Genomic DNA, 21,483 nt, shown 5'->3' with positions numbered 1-21,483 from the left:
TTTTGAAACTAGTCCTGCCAAATCAATATTATGTGTCTTTGACTGATACCTTCATTACTTTATATCTTTTAATTTATCCTCAAGACGATTCTCTAATTTACAACCCGTTTAATTCAGTAAAACTGATACTTTTAAACCATAAATATCCCCAGTGGAGATATAATAGTCCGCATGTTGAGGAAGCCAGTCTTCATTAAACAGCCTGGCGCAGGGGGGCTGCCTAGGGGTAAACGCTTGCGCGCAAAATGCCTAGTAAGCAGAATTGTTGGGAAATCCACTCATTTTCTGGCGTCCACGCTCGTAACGCACGCCGGCGCCAAGGTAATCGCGCTTTTCTCTGAATAAGCTCAAACAAGATAAGTTTCAAACCCCAAACGGCCGCTCAAATTTCCCTCGGGGGGTAATTATGCAGCGAGCGCGGAGGTGACATCCTATTACTTTGGTCCCAAACGCGAACAAATGCCACTGGAGTGACAGTCGGACTAGAGTGGGGAGAGCAACGGACGTCCAAACCGGCGACCCGGTAAGCGGAGAATCCTGTTAAACTCTGTAACGCTTGAACGGTTGCGCAGATAAGCGTTGAGATGTCGTACACATACTGTAGGGAAGAAGGGGGAAAGTAATGGTCTGTTAAAGGGGATGTGTTGACTTGAGGGGAGACAGAAACAAAAGACTGTTTTAAGGGCTGTTTTGCTGTCTGGTTATTGTCGTTCAATTGGATTTAGGAGTGATGAAGAGGTCTTTGGAATGCGGGGGAAAGGAAGGGATGCTCTGCAGCGGTTGTTCAGTCACTGAATCGTAAAAGAGGACGGAACAATGAGCCTGTATGGTTAAGACTGGATATATCTGAAGAACAACGCATCACACTACTGCTGTAAACTGAACGTTGCGGGATTTTGCTCACTGCTTCAAAAGGAATTCATTGCAGTTGTTCAACGTGGATCCACTGCACCATTCAGGTATTTAAGGTAAGATACGAGGCTTTTACTGTACACTGTCTCTGCTCAACTCTGCTTTGTAGGACTCACTATAAATGTTCGACAAGTTTATACGCCAGAGGCTGTTAAAACTATGAATTACAGCTGCTGCAAACTCAGCGCTCCTACAGCTTTTTACAAACGGTCACGTTGAAAGAAATGTAGTAAACTGACATTCAACGGACATGCATAAAAACAGAGAACGCATTCTTGACAATGGAAATGCGTAAAAATAAATAAATAATTATTTTAATTAGCACATGAATAACATTATAATTAAAACGAAATGAAGACAACATTGCATTTGCATCAATAATATTACTAATAAAAAAGTATTTGGTTAACACTTTTGCTTAATTGCTCTTTTTTTTTTAGTAAGTTTAATGAGCATCCTGTTTTATGAATTATGCACATACCCAAAATCTCGTTTAGTAGAGAATGGTCAGATTATCATAGTACTGTATTGAACTCCCTGTGCTGGACTTTTGCAGGCATGGGATATGGACCACACTGCAACGCTAAAATGAGAAGTCTGTGGGTCGGTGTTTTGTTCATGACTTTCACCTGCCGTCTGAGGTAGATTGCATGTTCATCGTATAACTTGTCTATTTCTTGCTGATCTTTTTTCTAGTTTATTGCAGGAGTCAGTTAATGTAAGATAGCATATGTCTATATTGATTCGGATTTCCAAACCACTATATGATTGTGGTCATGTTTGAAGGGAGGATGGGAGTTAATACTTGTAGTTATTAATTATCTTTGTGGTCTTGTGCATCAGCCTTTCCCAGACTACTACAGGGATTCCTAAAGAGACAGAGCTCAATGATAACATCACAGTATTCACACGAATCCTGGATGGATTGCTGGATGGCTACGATAACAGACTGCGACCTGGGCTTGGAGGTAAACTGCCTAGATACCACTTCCATCTCTAAAACCTGATCTGTAGCAAAATCGTGCTTTAGCGAGAGGTGTTTTTTTTTTCTTAGTGGCATTTATCTCTGGCATTGACCTCTGGTAGTTATTCTGAAAAGATGTGTTCAGATAAAGGCAGATGGGTTTTGAAAAAACAGAGAGAACGCCTGCACATTCCATCGTGACAGCAGCATGAAGGACTTTCATAAAAAAAGAGAGAGATGCTGCTTCTATTCAATCTACTAACTGTGAGGAAAAGTACATAGAAAAGAAAAGAAAAAAAATCTGTGTTTTATACAGCAGATGTTTGCACCGAGCAGAAGTGATCGCTGAAATTGCCTGCTCCTCTGAAAATCAAACGGCCACTATTTTCCGGCACTCTCAATTACAGTGTTCTTGCTAGAGACAGAGGAAGAGAGAGAGAGGGAGTGAGAGAGGGATATGAATGTAGCTGCTGACCTTGAGAAAGCTATCGTTCTTTTCCAAAGGTGCAGGTTCATTGTTCTCAGAGGTCGAAAGCATGGCAATATAGCAGAGAAAGAGAATAAACACAGGCTGCTCTGTTTCCACGTCAGAGAGTTCAAGGGAGCACATCTCATATCTGTAGCAGCAGCAATGTGATGTCAGTTGACAAATGATGGCATTGAACTTGATTTAGTGCTTTGAGAGGGAAAGTGCAATCAGGCAAATGAAATTAATTGCTTTTCATTTAAAAAATGAATGCAACTAAATTAAGTGGCCGAATCAAACCATACTTTTAATGGAAATTCTGCACATTTTATATTAAATATACATTATTCTATATACATACATACATACATACATATATATATACACACACACACACACACACACACACATTTATATTTAGTATACACACACACACACACACACACACACACACACACACACACACACACACACATGTTGGGTTTACATGTTTTATGGGGACATTCCATAGGCGTAATGATTTTTATACTGTACAAACCGTACTTTCGATCGCCCTACACCTACCCTACACCTAAACCTAGCCCTCACAGGAGATTGTGCATACTTTTACTTCATCAAAAAAACTCATTGTGCATGATTTATAAGCCTGTTTCCTCATGGGGACCTGAGAAATGTCCCCACATGGTCAAAATCTACTGGTATTCCTATCCTTGTGGGGACATTTGGTCCCCACAACGTGATGAATACCAGGTACACACACACACACACACACACACACACACACACACACACACACACACATGTTGGGTTTACATGTTTTATGGGGACATTCCATAGGCGTAATGGTTTTTATACTGTACAAACCGTACTTTCTATCGCCCTACACCTACCCTACACCTAAACCTAGCCCTCACGGGAGATTGTGCACACTTTTACTTCATCAAAAAAACTCATTGTGCATGATTTATAAGCCTGTTTCCTCATGGGGACCTGAGAAATGTCCCCACAAGGTCAAAATCTACTGGTATTCCTATCCTTGTGTCCCCATAACGTGATGAATACCAGGTACACACACACACACACACACACACACACACACACACACACACACACACACACACACACACACATTCATATTTAGTTAATACTAATTAATTTTTAATAGTAATAGTATTTTTATACTATTATAAATAGTAAATAGTAATTTTTAATAGTTAAGTTAAACTAAATAAAAAAAATGTTACCTTGCTAGCTGAAATAAAAAGTTTTTTTATATTTTATTTCATTTACCATTTATTTTATTTAAAATTATATATTTTAAAATGGCTTTAATTGTAGTTTCTCTCTGTATGTGTGTGTGTGTGTGTGTGTGTGTGTGTGTGTGTGTGTGTGTGTGTGTGTGTGTGTGTGTGTGTGTGTGTGTGTGTGTGTGTATATAAAGTGCAAAAATGGCATTATTAGTTTTGGTAGCATCAGTAATAATGGACTGAAAATTACTAAACAACCATTAACATTTCGCATGTATGTCATGATTTTTCACATTATATTTAATTAATTATACAAATTAAATACAAAGAAAAAATGATCAGTTTGTAGTATTTTTGTGTTGGAGCCTGTGGTTGGCAGGGCAATAGATAGATAGATAGATAGATAGATAGATAGATAGATAGATAGATAGATAGATAGATAGATAGATAGATAGATAGATAGATAGATAGATAGATAGATAGATAGATAGATAGATAGATAGAAAGAAAGACAGACAGACAGATAGATAGATAGATAGATAGATAGATAGATAGATAGATAGATAGATAGATAGATAGATAGACAGATAGACAGATAGACAGATGATAGACCCACAGATACATGACAGATAGATAGATAGATAGAAGATAGATAGATAGATAGACAGACAGACAGACAGACAGACAGACAGACAGACAGACAGACAGACAGACAGACAGACAGACAGACAGATAGATAGATAGATAGATAGATAGATAGATAGATAGATAGATAGATAGATAGATAGATAGATAGATAGATAGATAGATATGCAATCACCCCAATTTAATCAATTAAATCGCAATATGTTTGTGATTTTACAGAGAAAGTGACAGAAATTAAGACCAACATCTTTGTGACCAGCTTTGGACCAGTGTCAGATACTGAGATGGTAAATATTTTATAAATATTTCAACCATATCCTTTCTTCATGAAGAAACACCATTCATTAACCTCTACAGCTGGAAATTTCCACCCGAGATCTGTCTTCATCAAGACCCCCTTCATTAAATCCTGCCTCCATCTGTGACATTACTTCACCTCTGCAACATTCCCTTATATTCTGCATGCAATATCTTAGGTAGGTCAAAGTACGATCTGATGAATGATACTATTGTTCGTTTTTATATGCAGTCATGTGACACATTTGATTCTGCCTTCAGGCAAGGTCGTTGCTGTAATTGATGGGCCACTGGAGAAAAAGTTTATGGGGATGCCTTAGTGCACCCCTCCTCATCACAGGGCCTGCAGGGTCCCCCACAACGACCCTGCCTTCAGGTACACACTAATGACACCGACTTTTGTCTTTCAACAGGAATACACCATTGATGTGTTTTTCCGTCAAAGCTGGAAGGATGAGCGTTTGTGTTTCAAGGGGCCAATGGAGATGCTACCTCTGAATAACCTGCTGGCCAGCAACATCTGGACACCAGACACCTTTTTCCTTAATGGCAAAAAATCCATTGCTCACAACATGACAACGCCCAACAAGCTTCTGAGATTGAAGGATGATGGGACATTGCTGTACACCATGAGGTACAATTTAAGCTTTGTCATTTCACAGTTTAAGCGCCTTGTCATTTCACAGTATGTGAACTGCTGTGTGCATGAATGGATTTGAGTAGTTATGGGTTGTACAGTCATACATTTGACCTTCATCTCATTTATGCCCTCCTCACCCCTGTTTTGCACTGTTGAACCTTCTGCCATGTGACAGATGTGTTAAGCACACATGAACTCGGCTCCCGCAGAACTCAGCATCTCATGTTCCACATCGTACAATCTCAGTGGGAATGTTCAGCTTGCCCCTGCTAAAGCTAAGATTTCTCTCTATACATTTTTTCCAATGTTGTCTATTCACAAGAGGTTACGTCAGTTTGTTTTTTTCTCCTTTTCTATTTATATTTCATACCCATATCTATCTATCTATCTATCTATCTATCTATCTATCTATCTATCTATCTATCTATCTATCTATCTATCTATCTATCTATCTATCTATCTATCTATCTATCTATCTATCTATCTATCTATCTATCTATCTATCTATAATCTGGTTGCCCTGCTAACATATTCACAGGCCACAACACAACATATTAAAAATTAATATCTGTTTCTTTTTTTAAAGTTAATTTGGAAAATTAATTAAATGTAATGTAGAAAATGATGGCATACATGGCAAAATGTTACTAATTTTTGTAAATTTCAGTCCATTATTACTGAGCATGTGTAGGGGTGTGCAATTGTCTACGATATCGGAATTGTTGTTTAAACAATATGCAATTCAACATTATCGAGTATATCAAAACCAAAAAAAAAAAACACCCAGAGAGTTTACGCATACACTATAACATTTAAAAAAAACTGATTTAGTGTGATTTAGCCTGTTAAAATACATTCAGAATTCCTCAAAATTCAAGATAAAGGGGCAAATATGCCCCCGCCTGATTTTTATATTTGTATCATCTGATATAGCTAATTATCACACAAAGAGTACAGTTTCTCCAAATATCAGTACGATTGCAAATGAAACATGCAGTAAACAGTAATACATTAAAATGATATAGTAAGACACCAATTTGCAATATCAAGCAGCAAAATGAGCTGTTTTTGTACAACTAAAAATAGCTGGACGCGGATGAGACTGGAAGCCAGACACATACAATTTACAAACGAATAAACAAGAAGTTAATATTAATTGACTTACATTTTAGACACAAGTTCCTGTTTTTGTTTTGCTTCATCAGTAGTTTCAAACAAAGCCACAGCAGAACTGTTTTGCTTCTCTGAGTGACACAGGATAGCGTTTCAGTGCTGAATGAATCAGACGTTTAAACGAATTAGTTAAATGAATGACTCAATAACTTACTCATGCAGTGATTTGCTGCCACCTACTGGCGATTTGAAGTTTATATTTATATATTTTCACTTTTTTTCATCATATCATAACATTATTGAATGTTTTGTTTTTAAACCGTCAACATATTATTTATGTATTTGTAAATGAAGGTTAACTGCATTCATATCCTGCATTCAGGGGCGGACTTAGTGATTTGGGGGCCCTAAGCAAATTCCAGGTATGCAGCCCCAACACAATAACTATGTACTCTTTTATGCCTAACCCTTATTTTGCTCGCTCGCTCTCATAGTTTATAGTTCATATATACCTTCACAACCAGATGCTGTTCTAAAGCCTTATTAAGCGACCTTATTTTTTCGGATCACAAAAGAAAAAATATGGCACTTGTGCCTTTAATAAATTGCAAAGTTTTTCAATTCAAAGATACTGATTTAATTTGATTGGTAACAGCCCTATCCTTATTTTTATTATCCACCTAGTAAATTTAATGTGTCTGGCTTCCGGATCAGCTCTGTTTGCTGCTTGATATTGCAAATTGGTGTATCTTACCATATTATTTTAATGTATTATCTAAATTATGAACACAATAGTTTGTAGTGCAAACAGTACTTTGTTAAGTCTCACACATTACCAGAAAACAGCTCACTTCCTCAGTGAGAAATAAGGTAGATAGTGTCTTACTATTTAAATTTATTGATTAAATTTAAGAATTTGACACAGAAGATGGAGCAAACATTTAATTAGGTTAGAAAAATGGCCTTATAAGATAAAATAATAAATATATGTGTATATATAGTTAAAAATCAATTTAAACTTATTGGAAAAAGTTCATTTCTGTTACTGCAGCAAAATAATCACTGCACAGAATATGAAGAATATCAAAAGCTTTGGGAATCAGGTGTCCACGTCAGTCCTAAAGTACCAGCCCAATAACACACTCAGCAAAATATTGTCTAATTATCGTCATCATCATTTTTTATTGTCATTATTGCACACCCATAATCATATGTCATTTTTACACTTGTGATAAAGCACCATTTATGTCATCTGGCTGGATAATTTTACTGTTTGCAAGTTTAAAAATTCTTTTGAGCAGTGAACTGAGGTTTCAGAGGCAAATTCTAATTTTGTTGAAACTCCATGCACATTTTATTCAGAAAATGTACTGTATCTAGTTTATTTAGTTTTCTCTTTGTGCCCTGAACCATCATCCAAGGGTGTTCCATCCTTAGGGTGTTCCAGAGAGGGGTTGAGACAAAGCAAGAGATAGAAACAAAGGAAAAGGAGAAAGTGGATGAGGGCATGTGGCTGTATGTTTTATGCCCCTGTTGTTGAGTTGTTCTTCACAGACTGTCTGCTCCATTACTCGCAGTATCAGGGCAGAGGGAGAGAACACACACACACACACACGCGCACACACTTACAATCACACACACAGTTTCTGCTCTCCATGCTATCATCAGCAACAATCTACTGCCAAGTACCGTGCACTGCTGTGTTAGTGCTGTATAAAAGCCGCTATTGTTGTTCTCAAATGGCATCAATACTAAATCCTCTCGATAGTAGAATCTGCTTGAGTAAGTGCTGAATTTTGAGGAGCACAATCGTAAAATGTTTAGATTGTGGTGGTTATGTATTAGTTGTTTTTATTCCCCGAGGTTACAGTTATGACGATCCATTATATAATGAGTTATTAGCTTTTATTAAATGCAAAGGGGCCTTGGTAAGATTTCCATAGAGGTAACAATTAGATTTCATGTAGTGGGGCTAAAGCAATATAAAATAAATGAAAAAGTCAAAGAACATGGATCATTTCATTTACATGAAAACGCATTCCTTTCTCATTTGCGGAGCTTCGCTGTTTTTTTCTTTCATTGTCTGCGTTGTATATTGTGAGACCAAATGCATATTACAAAATTATTCAATCACTAAAGCTTTAGATAGAGCTGCTTTTTTAGATCGTAGATTGAACGAGATCATCAATCAAACATTAATGACTCTGAGAGGAAATGACTCGGAGCATGTCATTTAGAAATCAATGGTGGAGCTATTGTAGCTTGCCTACAATAAACTCTGCCCAGTGTTGCATTTCCTAACAGTGCGAACCATTAAAAGGGCCTTTTACCACTCACTAATGCGCACATTGTTTCCGGAAAAGTGATCAGCAGTAAGGTTTTCTTTTTTCCTGCTGAGATAGAAAGGAGCACCTTAGCTGCCATGAAAAAGCAGGGCAAAACAGTTTCACCACCCACATTCTAAAAGTGGAATGCAGTCTACAGGCTTTTATTAGAGTTAAAAAGGAGGTTATGAGACCGAACAAAAGGGAGATGTTCTAGAAACTGTCAAATCTTCTGAAGGATCTGCCATGTTTTTAAAATAACTTCAGGCTCGAGCTTGATGTTGAGACAAATGGTGAAGTAAGCAAACATGCATTGTAAAAATCGTGAATATACAATAAAAGCATTTTTAAAGAGGGTCATAACCAACATAGACATTGAGAGAGACACGTCCGCTTCAATATTCAGATTAAAGGTCGACCAATATTAATTTTTCAATGAGTGATTGGTAAAATTTCACAATTTTACATTGCATCAGAGATGTTCAAATCTTCTAAAGGATCTGGCATGTTTTTAAAATAACTTTTAGCTTGAACTTGATGTTAAGACAAATTCTGCAGTATAGGCATAATTGTAAAAATTGCAAACATATTTAAAGAGGGTCATAAACCAACATAGACATTGAGGGGGACATGTCTGCTTCAATATTCAGATTAATGGTCAACCATTATGAACGACTGGTAAAATTTTACCTTTGATACCCCCTTAATGTTGAATATATATTTGATTTTAATGTACAAATTGTACAACTGTAAAAATACCACTGGATAATAAACGGATTTGTGATTTTCCATGTTTTTTCAAACTGCTACTTGACTGTGAATGTGCAAATTAGTACAGAGTCCTGTAGTGATTTGTTATGTACCATAATTTTTTAGATAAATGGAAAAATGGAAGTATTTTAAGTAGTGCATTATTTATAATTACATCTTAGGTTTGTACACTATGGTGTTGGCACAGAATCAGCCACCATTATTTAGAGATACTGACTTCTTCTACAGAACGTTCCTGTGAAATTTGTAAGACTGCCAAAGGAAGGACAGAAAATAATAATTTATGAGGTTTAATGGGCTATCACAGAAAAAAATAAAGCTCACCGTCAGGATAAAGCTCTGAGCGCTGATGATTTGTCAAGGCCCCAGTGCCACATCATTTCGTCTCCACATCCAGCCATGCTGACCTCAGCACTAACAGTGTTCAGTAAGTACATAGCAAGCCCTTCGCCTCCCATATGGCTGGATTTGATAAAGTTGTGTGAGCTGGTCGAATGGAGGTTGAGTTTAGAGGACAGTCCTTCATTTTTCCAATACAGTAATTCATCATGGAGCTGTCAGAGATGAAGGCCCTGCGCTGATTAAGTGAAGGAACAGCGCCTCACGTGTCCCGCCCCATTAATTACATTCTCGCAGGATTTCCAGTCAGAGAGATACAACCACGGGCCCTTCAACCCTAGTCTCATCCTCAGATGCTGATAATGGGGGTTTTAAGCAGTTTCAGTAGCGTGGCAATATCAAACTCTTCATTACGCTGTCAGCTGAGGGTCAGCGCTGACTTCTTATTGCATTGCTTACACCAAAGCATTGAATGGGCTCTATTCGGGACATTGAGGGAAAGGCTTAATGGCTACAGGGTGGCAGCCATCCTGTAGCCATTATGGTAATGCTAGCTATGATCATCCTTGATTTCTTCTAACTGCTTTGCTGATGACTTTTACTTTAGCAGCAGACTTTGAACATTGATTTAAACAGACTTTATGCAAGTGCCTGAAACCTTTTGACTTTTGACAGAGGGACAATAATAACATGATGCTACGTCCATTTAATATTTCTGATGACATGTTAGATCACTTATACTCCATATAACATCCAGCAACTGGATTCAGAAGCACTCTCTCAGATAAAATGAATGAATGTTGTCCAGATACAAAATCCATCTTCACTGCATTTATGTTTAGCCTCAGACCTTTTCAGGAAATAATATAGTTACAGAATTAAAAAACTGTGTTTCATAAGTGGTCCACTAGAGGGGGCTACAGGATCGCGGATTGAGACACTGCAGAGCCACTGCAGTGTTCTCTACATAAGTGGGGGTTTAAACTTTTTGATACAAAGGATCCCCCAAAATATAAAAGGAAATATTTGACCCTCAACCACAAAACCAGGCTTAAGTAGCATGTAGCAAAATGAACGATTTTTCTTTTATGCCAAAAATCATATATTATTATGGATTAGGATATTAAGTAAAGATCATGTTCCATGAGATTATTTTGTAAATGTTCTACCATAAATATCAAAATTTAATTTTTGAATAGTAATATGCATTGCTAAGAATTTATTTTCTCAATATTTAGATTTTTTTGCACCCTCAGATTTCAGATTTTAAAATAGTTGTATCTCGGCCAAATATGGTCCTATCCTAACAAACCATACATCAATGGAAAGCTTATTTATTTATGATCTATAAATCTCAATTTTAAAATATTGACCCTTATGACTGTTTTGTGGTCCCTGGTCACGTATGTTTTCACTTATAAAGACTTATTTTATAGGTTGCTTTGTAAGAAATACAGTGATTTTTATTTATATATAAAGACAACATGGTGTTTGCAAAAATAAGAGTTGACTTTTGTATTGTCATCATACTAAAGGCAAAGAAATGTGTTATAATATTATCTGGAAAAGTTAAGTTGACCGTTTTTTTACCGGCTATTGGAATAATGTTAGATGCAAAACACAGTCCAATTTGTTATGGTTATTTATTTATTTTGTATAGGCCTAACAGTTTTCATAATATAGGCCTATATTATATATATATATATTTTTAAGTTCAGAGGTTAAAATCTGAAGATATTCTTATAAGAAGAAGGTATTCTAATCATTTTAATTTGAATGAAAATAATACTATAGGGCCACTTTGTGTTTCCTTGGCATTAAACAAGTTAACGCTGCTGTGTGAGTGTTTGTAATACAAAATTTGACGGAGTGGCGGCAAATTTGACATCTTTCTCTTTGTTGACCAATGTAATCAATCTCTCAGTATTTTATCCTTTATGGAAAGTCATTAAAATGTTATCATGGACTTTTTCATTTGTTGTTTGGATAAATGAGATCGAAAACATATATATTCGATGTAGTTTCCGTTCACCTACACTACAACTATGATGACTTCCGGGTTCATTCCTTAAAATAATATAAAAAAGAAAGGATGAAAAGCAACAACAATAGTCATTTTATTTAGCTTTAGTTTATCTATTTTAGTCAATCTGATCTAATTTAACAATTCAGTTTAATTAAATCAGTCTTCATTAGTTTGTGATAGAACTGATTGTAGCGAACTAAATGTTTTTGTTTGCAGTCCTCAAATATTCCAGTAGGCGGCGGCGTTAGTTCAAAATAGATCATTAAAAATCTTACTGTATTTCAAATACAATGGAATCAAACATGACTGAAAGCTGAATAATTAAAGACATAATGACATTGTAGGCTATGTATGTGCTTTGTAAGTTGATGTGTGTGTGCTTATAAGCCAAGCCAGAATTAGCAGTGATTTACTCCACCGATTTGGCAGCATTCCTACTTCTGGCACATGATGGCACCCTTGTTCTATAAATACTAAGAGCACTCAATACACGCAAGCTCAGTCATCCTATTAATAAACACAAGTTATTCAAGCCTGTAGCTACATTAAGAAGATTTTCAGTAAGACATTGAACATTGATTCAATTAGTTACAATCAGGTACTCAGTGTTCCAGTGATGACTTTCACTATGCTGATGATGAAATAAGAATAACAAATTTTCATTTTCATTTGTCTTTCTTCAGATTGACCATATCAGCGGAGTGTCCCATGCAGTTGGAGGATTTCCCTATGGATGCTCACGCCTGCCCACTAAAATTTGGCAGCTGTAAGTCCATAATGTTTTATTATGAATGAGGAACAATCACCTAGCCACTGGCCAAAAAAAAAAAAAAAAAAAAAAAAAAAACTATTGTACATGCTTCAATGCCATTATAAAACTATTTTAAAATAGCAGAATCCAAATCATAAAAGAACCCCTCTAATGAAGTATGTAGTCAATATTCAAGTACAAGATTATTTAGTAAATGCAAATGAACAGTATCTCTTATTTAGATGAACACAATGCAGGTCTAAGATTGCAGAATCAACCCATTTACTCAAAATCCTAAATAGTCTTTATTTGTCTATGTATTTGTACTCAATTGAGTACAAATTTTATACTAAGTTCACCCATTTAGGTAGCTTGACGGACTGGTGTTAAGGGTGTGTCTGAGTCCAGTTTAGTCTGATTATCACGTGGCATCCTGTCCAAGAGCAGGATTAAGATTATCACCTGGTGCTTGCAGAGAGGAGGGTGACTTGAGGACTGGATTAGTAGGAAGGTGTCCTGCCATTCCTCCCGCGCTCATGTACACACTGCACACGCACACGAAAGAAAGGCTTTTTGGTGCTAAGAAGCCAGGAATGACCTGAGATGGGCTCAGCTTTCTTTGATGTTCAGGGCATTACAGGATAAGGCTGTACATGGAGAGAATTTATGTTGGGATACAGCAGAATCCATGACAGACAGTGCTTATGTTTCAGGATCATGCATATCGGAATATTTGATCAGTTGTATTTTTGTAAAATCCCTCATGACCTGAAGTTCATGTTTTAAAGACCTCTCATAGGCTTCTAAGAATACAGAGGAGGATAATTTGAACATACAAAAATTTTAATTAAATCGTGCTAAAAAGATTTGTGTTTGCTACAGCAGGTCAGATGATTTATTTTATTTGTTTTGTTAACTGGTATAGTTGTTGTCCAGGGTCATTATAGATGAAAAAATAAAACTTAAACTAAAATAAAATAAAATAAAATATTGGTAACACTTTGGAATAGGGAACTGATATACAGTCAAACTATGGGTATATATATATTGTGGCCGGGCGGGGAACAGCACGACAAGACAAGACTTTTAGTTGAGCCCCGGAGGGTGAGTTTATTGAACAGACTTAAGTGAAACGGTGAAGTGGCAGGTGAATGTGCGTCGGTGCTCCGTGAGAGGTGAAGTCCTTGTCGTGCAGAATTCCCCAGGAAGGTGCAAGCAAACGGGTAGGTGCTTGAAGGTGAGTTCGCGGTGGTGGCGGTGTCCAGAAGTGACGGTGGCCAATCGTTCACGGCGAATCTGTAGGGGGAAATGAGAGCAGAGAGCAGGTAAGCTTCAACCTCATCGGAGATAGTTTCTCAGTGATCTGTGGTGAGCAACCGGCTTTTGTAGGGGCGGCGTCCGTGAACGATTGGTCCGTGGTGATGAGGTCCAGGTGTTTGGCGTGAGTTGCCAGGGCGACGCTGATTGTGCCTCGGGACTCCCGCCACACTCCCCCCCCCAAGCGACGTCCTGGTCCTGGTGGCAGAAACAAAAGGGGAGACAGGGGGTGGGAGGGGAATGACCCCTGACAGACCTGCATACGCTGCCCAAGACCGAGAGAGTCCGTCAGCGTTGGAGTTGCTGGATCCGGCCCGGTGGCGCACATCGAAGTGGAAGTCCTGGAGCGAGAGGAACCACCTCGTGACCCGGGCGTTAGTGTCTTTGGCCCGGGCCATCCACTGTAGCGGTGCATGATCTGTAAACAGTGTAAAATGTCGACCTAATAAATAGTACCTCAGCTCCAGGACTGCCCACTTGATGGCGAGAGCTTCTTTCTCTACCGCGGCGTAGTTGCGCTCGGCCTTGGACAGCTTCCGGCTGATGTACACAATCGGATGCTCCTCTCCCTCCTGGACCTGGGAGAGCACGGCCCCCAATCCCGTGTCGGAGGCATCCGTTTGGAGCAGGAAGGGACAGTTGAAGTCTGGGGCACGCAGGACGGGCTCGGTGGTCAGGGCCTCCTTGATGCGCCGGAAGGCCTCCTCGGTTTCCCCAGACCAACGGATCCGCTCTGGCTGTCCCTTCCTGGTCAGGTCTGTCAGAGGGGCGGCTATAGAGGAAAAGCCGGGGATAAAGCACCGATAATAACCCGCCAACCCCAAGAAGGCACGTACCTGCGACTTGGTGGATGGTTTAGGGGCATCCATAATGGCTTTGACCTTGTCCTCCTGAGGCCGGATGAGTCCTCTTCCCACTTTGAAGCCGAGGTACCTGCCTTCGTTCATGGCTAGGTGGCATTTGCGGGGGTTGGCGGTTAGTCCAGCCCGGCGAAGCTCCAACAGCACCCTGCGCAGCCGCTCCAGGTGGTCTTCCCACGCCTCCGAGTGGATGACCACGTCGTCGAGGTACGCTGCGGCATAGGCCTGATGGGGACGGAGGATTACATCCATTAGTCGTTGAAAGGTGGCGGGGGCCCCATGCAGGCCAAAGGGGAGAACCCGGTACTGCCAGTGCCCCGAGGGCGTCGAGAAGGCCGTTTTGGGCTTGGCGTCGGCCGAGAGGGGGACTTGCCAGTAGCCTTTGGTGAGGTCGAGTGTTGTGATGTACCGAGCCCTCCCCAACCGTTCCAGGAGCTCATCCACTCGGGGCATGGGGTAGCTGTCAAAGTCGGAGATGTCGTTTAGGCGTCGGTAGTCATTACAGAACCTCAGGGTGCCGTCGGGCTTCGGGACCAGGACAATCGGGCTGGACCACGGGCTCCGTGATGGTTCTATTACCCCCAGCTTGAGCATCTTTTGGACTTCCGCCTCTATAGCCTGCCGGCGGGCCTCTGGGACTCGGTAGGGCCGTTGCCGGACGAGGACGCCCGGAGGGGTGCAGATGTCGTGGCTTAGGACATTAGTCTGGCCGGGGCTGTCGGAGAAGACGTCCAGGAACTGACCGACCAGGTGCCGCAGCTCCGTCTTCTGTGTGGCTGACAGGTTGGGATTGACATCTACAACCGCGGGATCTTGGGAGGCGAGGGCGGCGAGCTGGTCCCGGTCCCCGATCCACTTCTTCAACAGGTTAACGTGATATAATTGGTTTACTCTTCTTCGGCCGGGTTGTCTTACCCGGTAGTTAACTGGGCCCACTCGCTCCTCAACCGTGTAGGGCCCCTGCCACTGGGCCAAGAACTTGCAGGCTGCGTTGGGGACCAGGACCATCACCCTATCTCCAGGTTGGAACTCCCGCGGTTGGGCCGCCCGGTTGTAGAGACGTTGCTGGGCCTGTTGGGATTTCACCAGGTGTTCCCGGACTAACGGCATGACCCGGTCGATCTTCTCCCGCATGTCTCGGACGTGCTCGACGACGGTCCGGTAGACTGCCGGCTGCTGCTCCCAGGCTTCTCGGGCTACGTCGAGGAGGCCACGGGGTTGCCGGCCGAAGAGGAGTTCGAAGGGAGTGAACCCTGTGGAGGCCTGTGGTACCTCCCGGATGCCGAACAGCACATAAGGCAAGAGCAGATCCCAGTCCTTTTTGTCTTCGGCGGCCACCCGTCGCAACATCTGTTTTAAGGTCTGGTTGAACCTCTCGACGAGCCCGTCGGTCTGGGGGTGGTAGACCGAGGTCCTCACTTGCTTTACCTTCAGCAGCCGGCAGAGGTCAGCCATTAGCCGGGACATAAAGGGGGTTCCCTGGTCGGTCAGTATCTCCGACGGTAGACCCACCCGGCTGGAGAGCAGGAACAGCTCGCGAGCGATGGCTTTGGCGGTGGCTTGGCGGAGGGGGACTGCTTCTGGGTACCGGGTGGCGTAGTCCACGATAACGAGGATGTGCTCGTGTCCCCGGCCAGACCTCGGCAACGGCCCCACGATGTCCATCCCGATTCGCTCAAAGGGCACCCCGATGATGGGTAATGGAATCAGCGGGCTGGGGGGAGGTTTTCTGGGTGACGTGCGCTGGCACGTAGGGCAGGCCTGGCAAAACCTCCTGACCTCGGCCTCCAGGCCGGGCCAGTGGAATCGATCCCGAATCCGTTGCGTCGTGTTTTGGGCTCCCAGGTGACCAGCCATGGGGTGCGAATGTGCCAACTCTAGGACCAGCTCCGTCTTGGTCTTTGGGACGACCAGCAGGTGTTTGACCTCCCCCCGTCGCTCCGCGACGCAGTATAGCAGACCGTTCTGGACGACGAAATATGGGAGAGGGTGAGGTGCCGGGAGGACTTCCTTTCCCTCCAGGATGCGGACCTGTCGCCAACAGTGCTTCAGCCGGTCGTCCTCCTTCTGGGCGCGGCCAAAGTCTCCCCCGCCCGTAACCTGCCGGAAGACATCATGGAAGAGGTTAGTATTACGGGAGGGGGACTCACCATCTCTCCCACTGTCGGTTGTCAACAGGTTGGTATGGCCTCGAGATCCCCGCGACGGCGGCCGATGCTGGTGGTGCCGAGGACGAGGGGACCGGGCAGCTTCGGCGAGGGCAGCCTCCAACCCCGGCCAGTCGCGCCCCAACAGCAATGGGACCGGCAGGTCGCTTACGACTCCGACTTCCAGGGTCCAGGCTTTTCCATCCCTACGAAAGGTAAGTAGACTTGTAGGTACCTGACGGGTGTCACCGTGGACACACGTGATAGGCATCGTTGACTTGGGGGCTGGCCGGGGTTCTAGGGGTCCGGGCCTGGCGAGGGAGACTGAACTTCCGGAGTCGAGGAGGGCCCGATACCGTCGTCCTCGAATCATGACGAAGGTCGTGGGGGCTCCTGGTGGCGTTTCCCGGTGCACCACGCAGCCGGTCATCCAGGCTTTGGGGGTCGGTGATGGTGGATCGGTGGGCATTGGCTCGTCGCGGGGACTGGGCGGTCTGTATACTGCGCGGGGGTGCGCCTCTGGCGTGCGTCGCTCCTGGTTCACCCTCCGGGGGAAAGGCGGCGCTCGCTCCCCGGCCTCCCGGTGGAAGGCTGCGTCCGCCAGCTCCACGGCGTCAACCAGCTCGGCTAGAGTTCTTGGACCCTTCATCCCGGCCGCCTGCTTCATTGAACGCGGTAGCGCTCTCAGCACCCGGTCGACTACTACTTTCTCGACTACCTGGGCCGGAGATGGCGAGTTCTCTAGTAACCAATGCTCTGCTAACCGCATCAGATCGGCTATTTGAGCGCGAATTGGCAACCGTGCTTTAAACTCCCAGTCATGAAAACGCTGTGCAGCCGCAACGGCTGAAAGCCCCAAACGCCCTAAAATTTCTCTCTTTAATTCACTATAGTTATTTTGTGCTGCTGCTGGCAATGAAAAATACGCCCGTTGGGCCTCACCAGAAAGCAGCGGTGCCAATATCTCCGCCCAAATTCCTCTCGCCCAACCCTCTGTGCGAGCGACAGACTCAAACATTTTGAGGTAAGCCTCAATATCATCATCTGCGGTCAGTTTAGGTAGTAGTCGAGCGGCGGCGGCGCGGGGGTCCGGCAGCGGGACGGTGTGAGCAGCCGGGGCACGTAGTTCTGCCAAATATCCTTGAATCTGTCCATGTTGCTCCGTCAACAGTTCAAAGCATTGCTGCTGGCGGACGCTAACCTCGGTGAGTTGTTTGACCAGTTCTTCCATGATCTCGGGGAGCGGCGCGCCCTGAAAAAAACAGAACCGGAAGTGAATGGGGGCAAGATGGCGGTGTAAACAAACAGTGAGTCTTGCTCGTCGGTGTTCTCAGGCCCGGAAACTTGCCCGCATTCTCCACCACCTTGTGGCCGGGCGGGGAACAGCACGACAAGACAAGACTTTTAGTTGAGCCCCGGAGGGTGAGTTTATTGAACAGACTTAAGTGAAACGGTGAAGTGGCAGGTGAATGTGCGTCGGTGCTCCGTGAGAGGTGAAGTCCTTGTCGTGCAGAATTCCCCAGGAAGGTGCAAGCAAACGGGTAGGTGCTTGAAGGTGAGTTCGCGGTGGTGGCGGTGTCCAGAAGTGACGGTGGCCAATCGTTCACGGCGAATCTGTAGGGGGAAATGAGAGCAGAGAGCAGGTAAGCTTCAACCTCATCGGAGATAGTTTCTCAGTGATCTGTGGTGAGCAACCGGCTTTTGTAGGGGCGGCGTCCGTGAACGATTGGTCCGTGGTGATGAGGTCCAGGTGTTTGGCGTGAGTTGCCAGGGCGACGCTGATTGTGCCTCGGGACTCCCGCCACACTATATACAGTCAAATCAAACATTATTCAGATACCATATATATATATATATATATATATATATATATATATATATATATATATATATAGATAGATAGATAGATAGATAGATATAGATAGATATCTTGTCATATTTTATTACAATTTTCTAAACTATAGCAAATAAACTGTGATAATGTGAGAAATGCTGAAAGTATCTGAATAAATTTTGTTTTGACTGTATATATATATATATATATATATATATATATTTTTTTTTTTTTTATTTATTTATTTATTTCCAGCTAGTTGCCAAATTAACACTTCTCATTTTCATTTACTTTAACATGATACTAAAATGGTACTTAAATAATTAAAACTAAAAATGCAATACAAAAGTAAAATCATAGTAGAATTTTTGCATTACAAAAATGCAAAACAAAAGGACTGTAATAAAAATGACAAAACCCAACAAAACTAAAAAAATATATATATATATATATATATATATATAGAGATAATATAAAAACAAAGCTAATTCAAATCTGAATAAAATCAATGATAATAAAATGGCACTGTTTTTTTTTTTGTTTTTTGTTTTTGCGTGTGGTAATAATATTTTTGTTAATTATCAGTTGTGTATGTGTACATATTAGTCTTGAAAGTTGGTTTTGGACTTCCGAAGTTGCGTATAATCACATATTGTGCTTACATTCTCCATGAGTACATAAATATTTAATTAAAAAAATTAAAAATCATCCAGCATAAATTGACGTTTATTCTAATCTGGCCTGTGACCTAAAATGAGTCTGATGGCATGCTTTTGGGAATCTCATAGGCTTCTCAATGTGATTGAATTGACTGTTAAATCAAAACATCGACCTAGTACAGTATAAAATCTAATTACTCTAAAAGTAAAATAGTAGCCTGTGTGGTTTCACCTAAATCCAAACTGATGCAGTATGTGGACAATCTTTGAAACTAATGTTGAAGCAGCCACACCGCATCAATTTAAAATACTCCAAGATCTAAAAAAAAACTTTTTGTGCATTAAAAAACCCTCTAATTTTTTGTTTGATATACTAAAAAAATATTTAATGACAAGTAGGCTTAGTAGTTCCAAAAAGGCCTCAAGTGCTCCAGGATTTTTTTTCTATCAGTTCTTGCTTTGTTTAGATCAATAGCATATCCAACAACATTTACTTGATTTCATTTTTCCCCTCTCATTGATCTGATCATATATTATCTATTTTGTTACAGAAGCAAGAACTACTTAAACCACTCTAAATATTTAATGAAGATTGAGCACAATCTTCTTAAATGAATAGTACGGTGTTAATAAACATGAACTATCCGGCACAAAAATGATTGGCTTCTATTATTTAGCCATTTTGTTTAATTAGTAATTTCCCAGGATTTCTTGAGTTTAATTTTACATTCTACTGAAGATTTAAAACACCCTGTGAGCCATCTCAAATGTCTCAAATGGTATTAATTATTCATTGTCAGGTGGTAATTGAAAATTTACCCTTCATTAGGACTCACATACTTACAAACTTCGAGTTCACAGACTTGTTTAACTCTGTTTCCTCTGCGTGAGTTACTCTATATACAGGCAGCAGAGAATTAGTGATTTAACTTGTAAATCGCACAACAAATGTGTTTACTTGAAGTATTGTGCTCTGTTATGTAAAAGGTTATATAAATTCTGTCTGCACTTAGCAGCTTTTGTTTGGCTGGTTGGATAACAGTGACAGACGCCTGGTTTTAACCATCATCTCCACCAAAATGCCTTAGAAAGGCAACGCCGTCCGTACAAACGAAAACAATTCAGAGTTGTGAAACTATTGTTTGCGTTATGTTAATGCAGAGCCTTTTTATTAAGGAATATTCTGCTCTTCAAAGAGACACAGAGAAGCATTATCATAGTTAATCTCCACATACATCTTCGGCTATGGACTTGTAAGCACATTAAGTTCTTTAATTTCATGATTAATATAAAGTCAGCCAGTCATTATCACAAAATAGTCCCTGATGTGAAGCTGAGGGTCTTGTATCACCCTGTGAAGGTTTATTTTGCAGTAAAGATTGGCTGACTGTACAGTACATTATCCCACTTATTGCATGGCTGGACATGAAATATTGATTTGAGTTGAAATGATTTTATTATGTGAGAAGAGACAGACTGTGGAGTGTCTAGGAACACTGAATTCTATATATGACTGTCTGATTGTACATTAACCCAGTTATTACATGGTCTGAAAAATTAATAAATAGAGATTAAATATTTTGGTTACCATTGAAATTATATTAGTTTAGATGTACAGACTGCCGAGTGAAAAGTTCATTCATAAAGCTATTATTCAGCAAGATTTGATGTATAAACAACAGCAAAAATAGTACATAGCTATTTTCTGATATTTTTCTCTTTGTCTTTCACTCCATATTCTTCAGTCTGTATGTACCGTAGTCTACTTTCTGTTATGTCCATTAAGGTTTATTTGATGACGTCAGTACCAGTATACAGTATTTTTAGAATTAGCGCTTCCCGTACTTTAGTACAGCTTTCGGGTTCTTATGCCAGCAGACTCACCTCAAAAGATTATATAGACCAAAGATTACTGTGGGATGATTCAACCTTGTAAAGGTCCCCAATGGTGAATCATATTTTTGTTCAAATTAATCCAATATATCTCTTCCCAGAGTGTTTTGAGAGAGAAATAAGAAAAGGCATACTGTAGGTCAGCAATGGAGGATATACTGTGTGAGGTAGTTCTACAAAATAATGTATTGAGATACGGGAATAGTGTTATTTAAAGAATAAGCAAAAATAATGCAAAATCATTTAAAATGTCTAAACATACAAACAGAGAAAACTGC

At 41.1% G+C, this 21,483-nt stretch overlaps 2 protein-coding genes across 2 annotated transcripts in view; one reads left to right on the top strand and one right to left on the bottom strand.

Annotated features, from left to right (window-relative positions):
* The window catches only part of gabrb3 (gamma-aminobutyric acid type A receptor subunit beta3), a 97,000-nt gene that overhangs the window by 68,234 nt on the left and 7,283 nt on the right, over positions 1-21,483 (bottom strand). The gene's annotated exons all lie outside the window — the stretch shown is intronic.
* Positions 224-21,483, top strand: part of gabra5 (gamma-aminobutyric acid type A receptor subunit alpha5) — a 42,599-nt gene continuing 21,339 nt past the window's right edge. The window contains exons 1-7 of the mRNA XM_073851307.1: positions 224-523; positions 726-968; positions 1,469-1,553; positions 1,756-1,880; positions 4,454-4,521; positions 4,945-5,165; positions 12,428-12,510. Of these exons, the coding sequence (XP_073707408.1) occupies positions 1,471-1,553; positions 1,756-1,880; positions 4,454-4,521; positions 4,945-5,165; positions 12,428-12,510 (580 nt within the window). The 5' untranslated portion in view covers positions 224-523; positions 726-968; positions 1,469-1,470. The remainder of the gene's footprint in view (positions 524-725; positions 969-1,468; positions 1,554-1,755; positions 1,881-4,453; positions 4,522-4,944; positions 5,166-12,427; positions 12,511-21,483) is intronic.

The sequence above is a fragment of the Garra rufa genome, chromosome 12 (assembly GCF_049309525.1).
Source record: "Garra rufa chromosome 12, GarRuf1.0, whole genome shotgun sequence".
Lineage (NCBI taxonomy): Eukaryota > Metazoa > Chordata > Actinopteri > Cypriniformes > Cyprinidae > Garra > Garra rufa.
The sequence above is the reverse complement of the archived record's forward strand: the minus strand, read 5'-3'. Positions and strand labels throughout refer to the sequence as shown.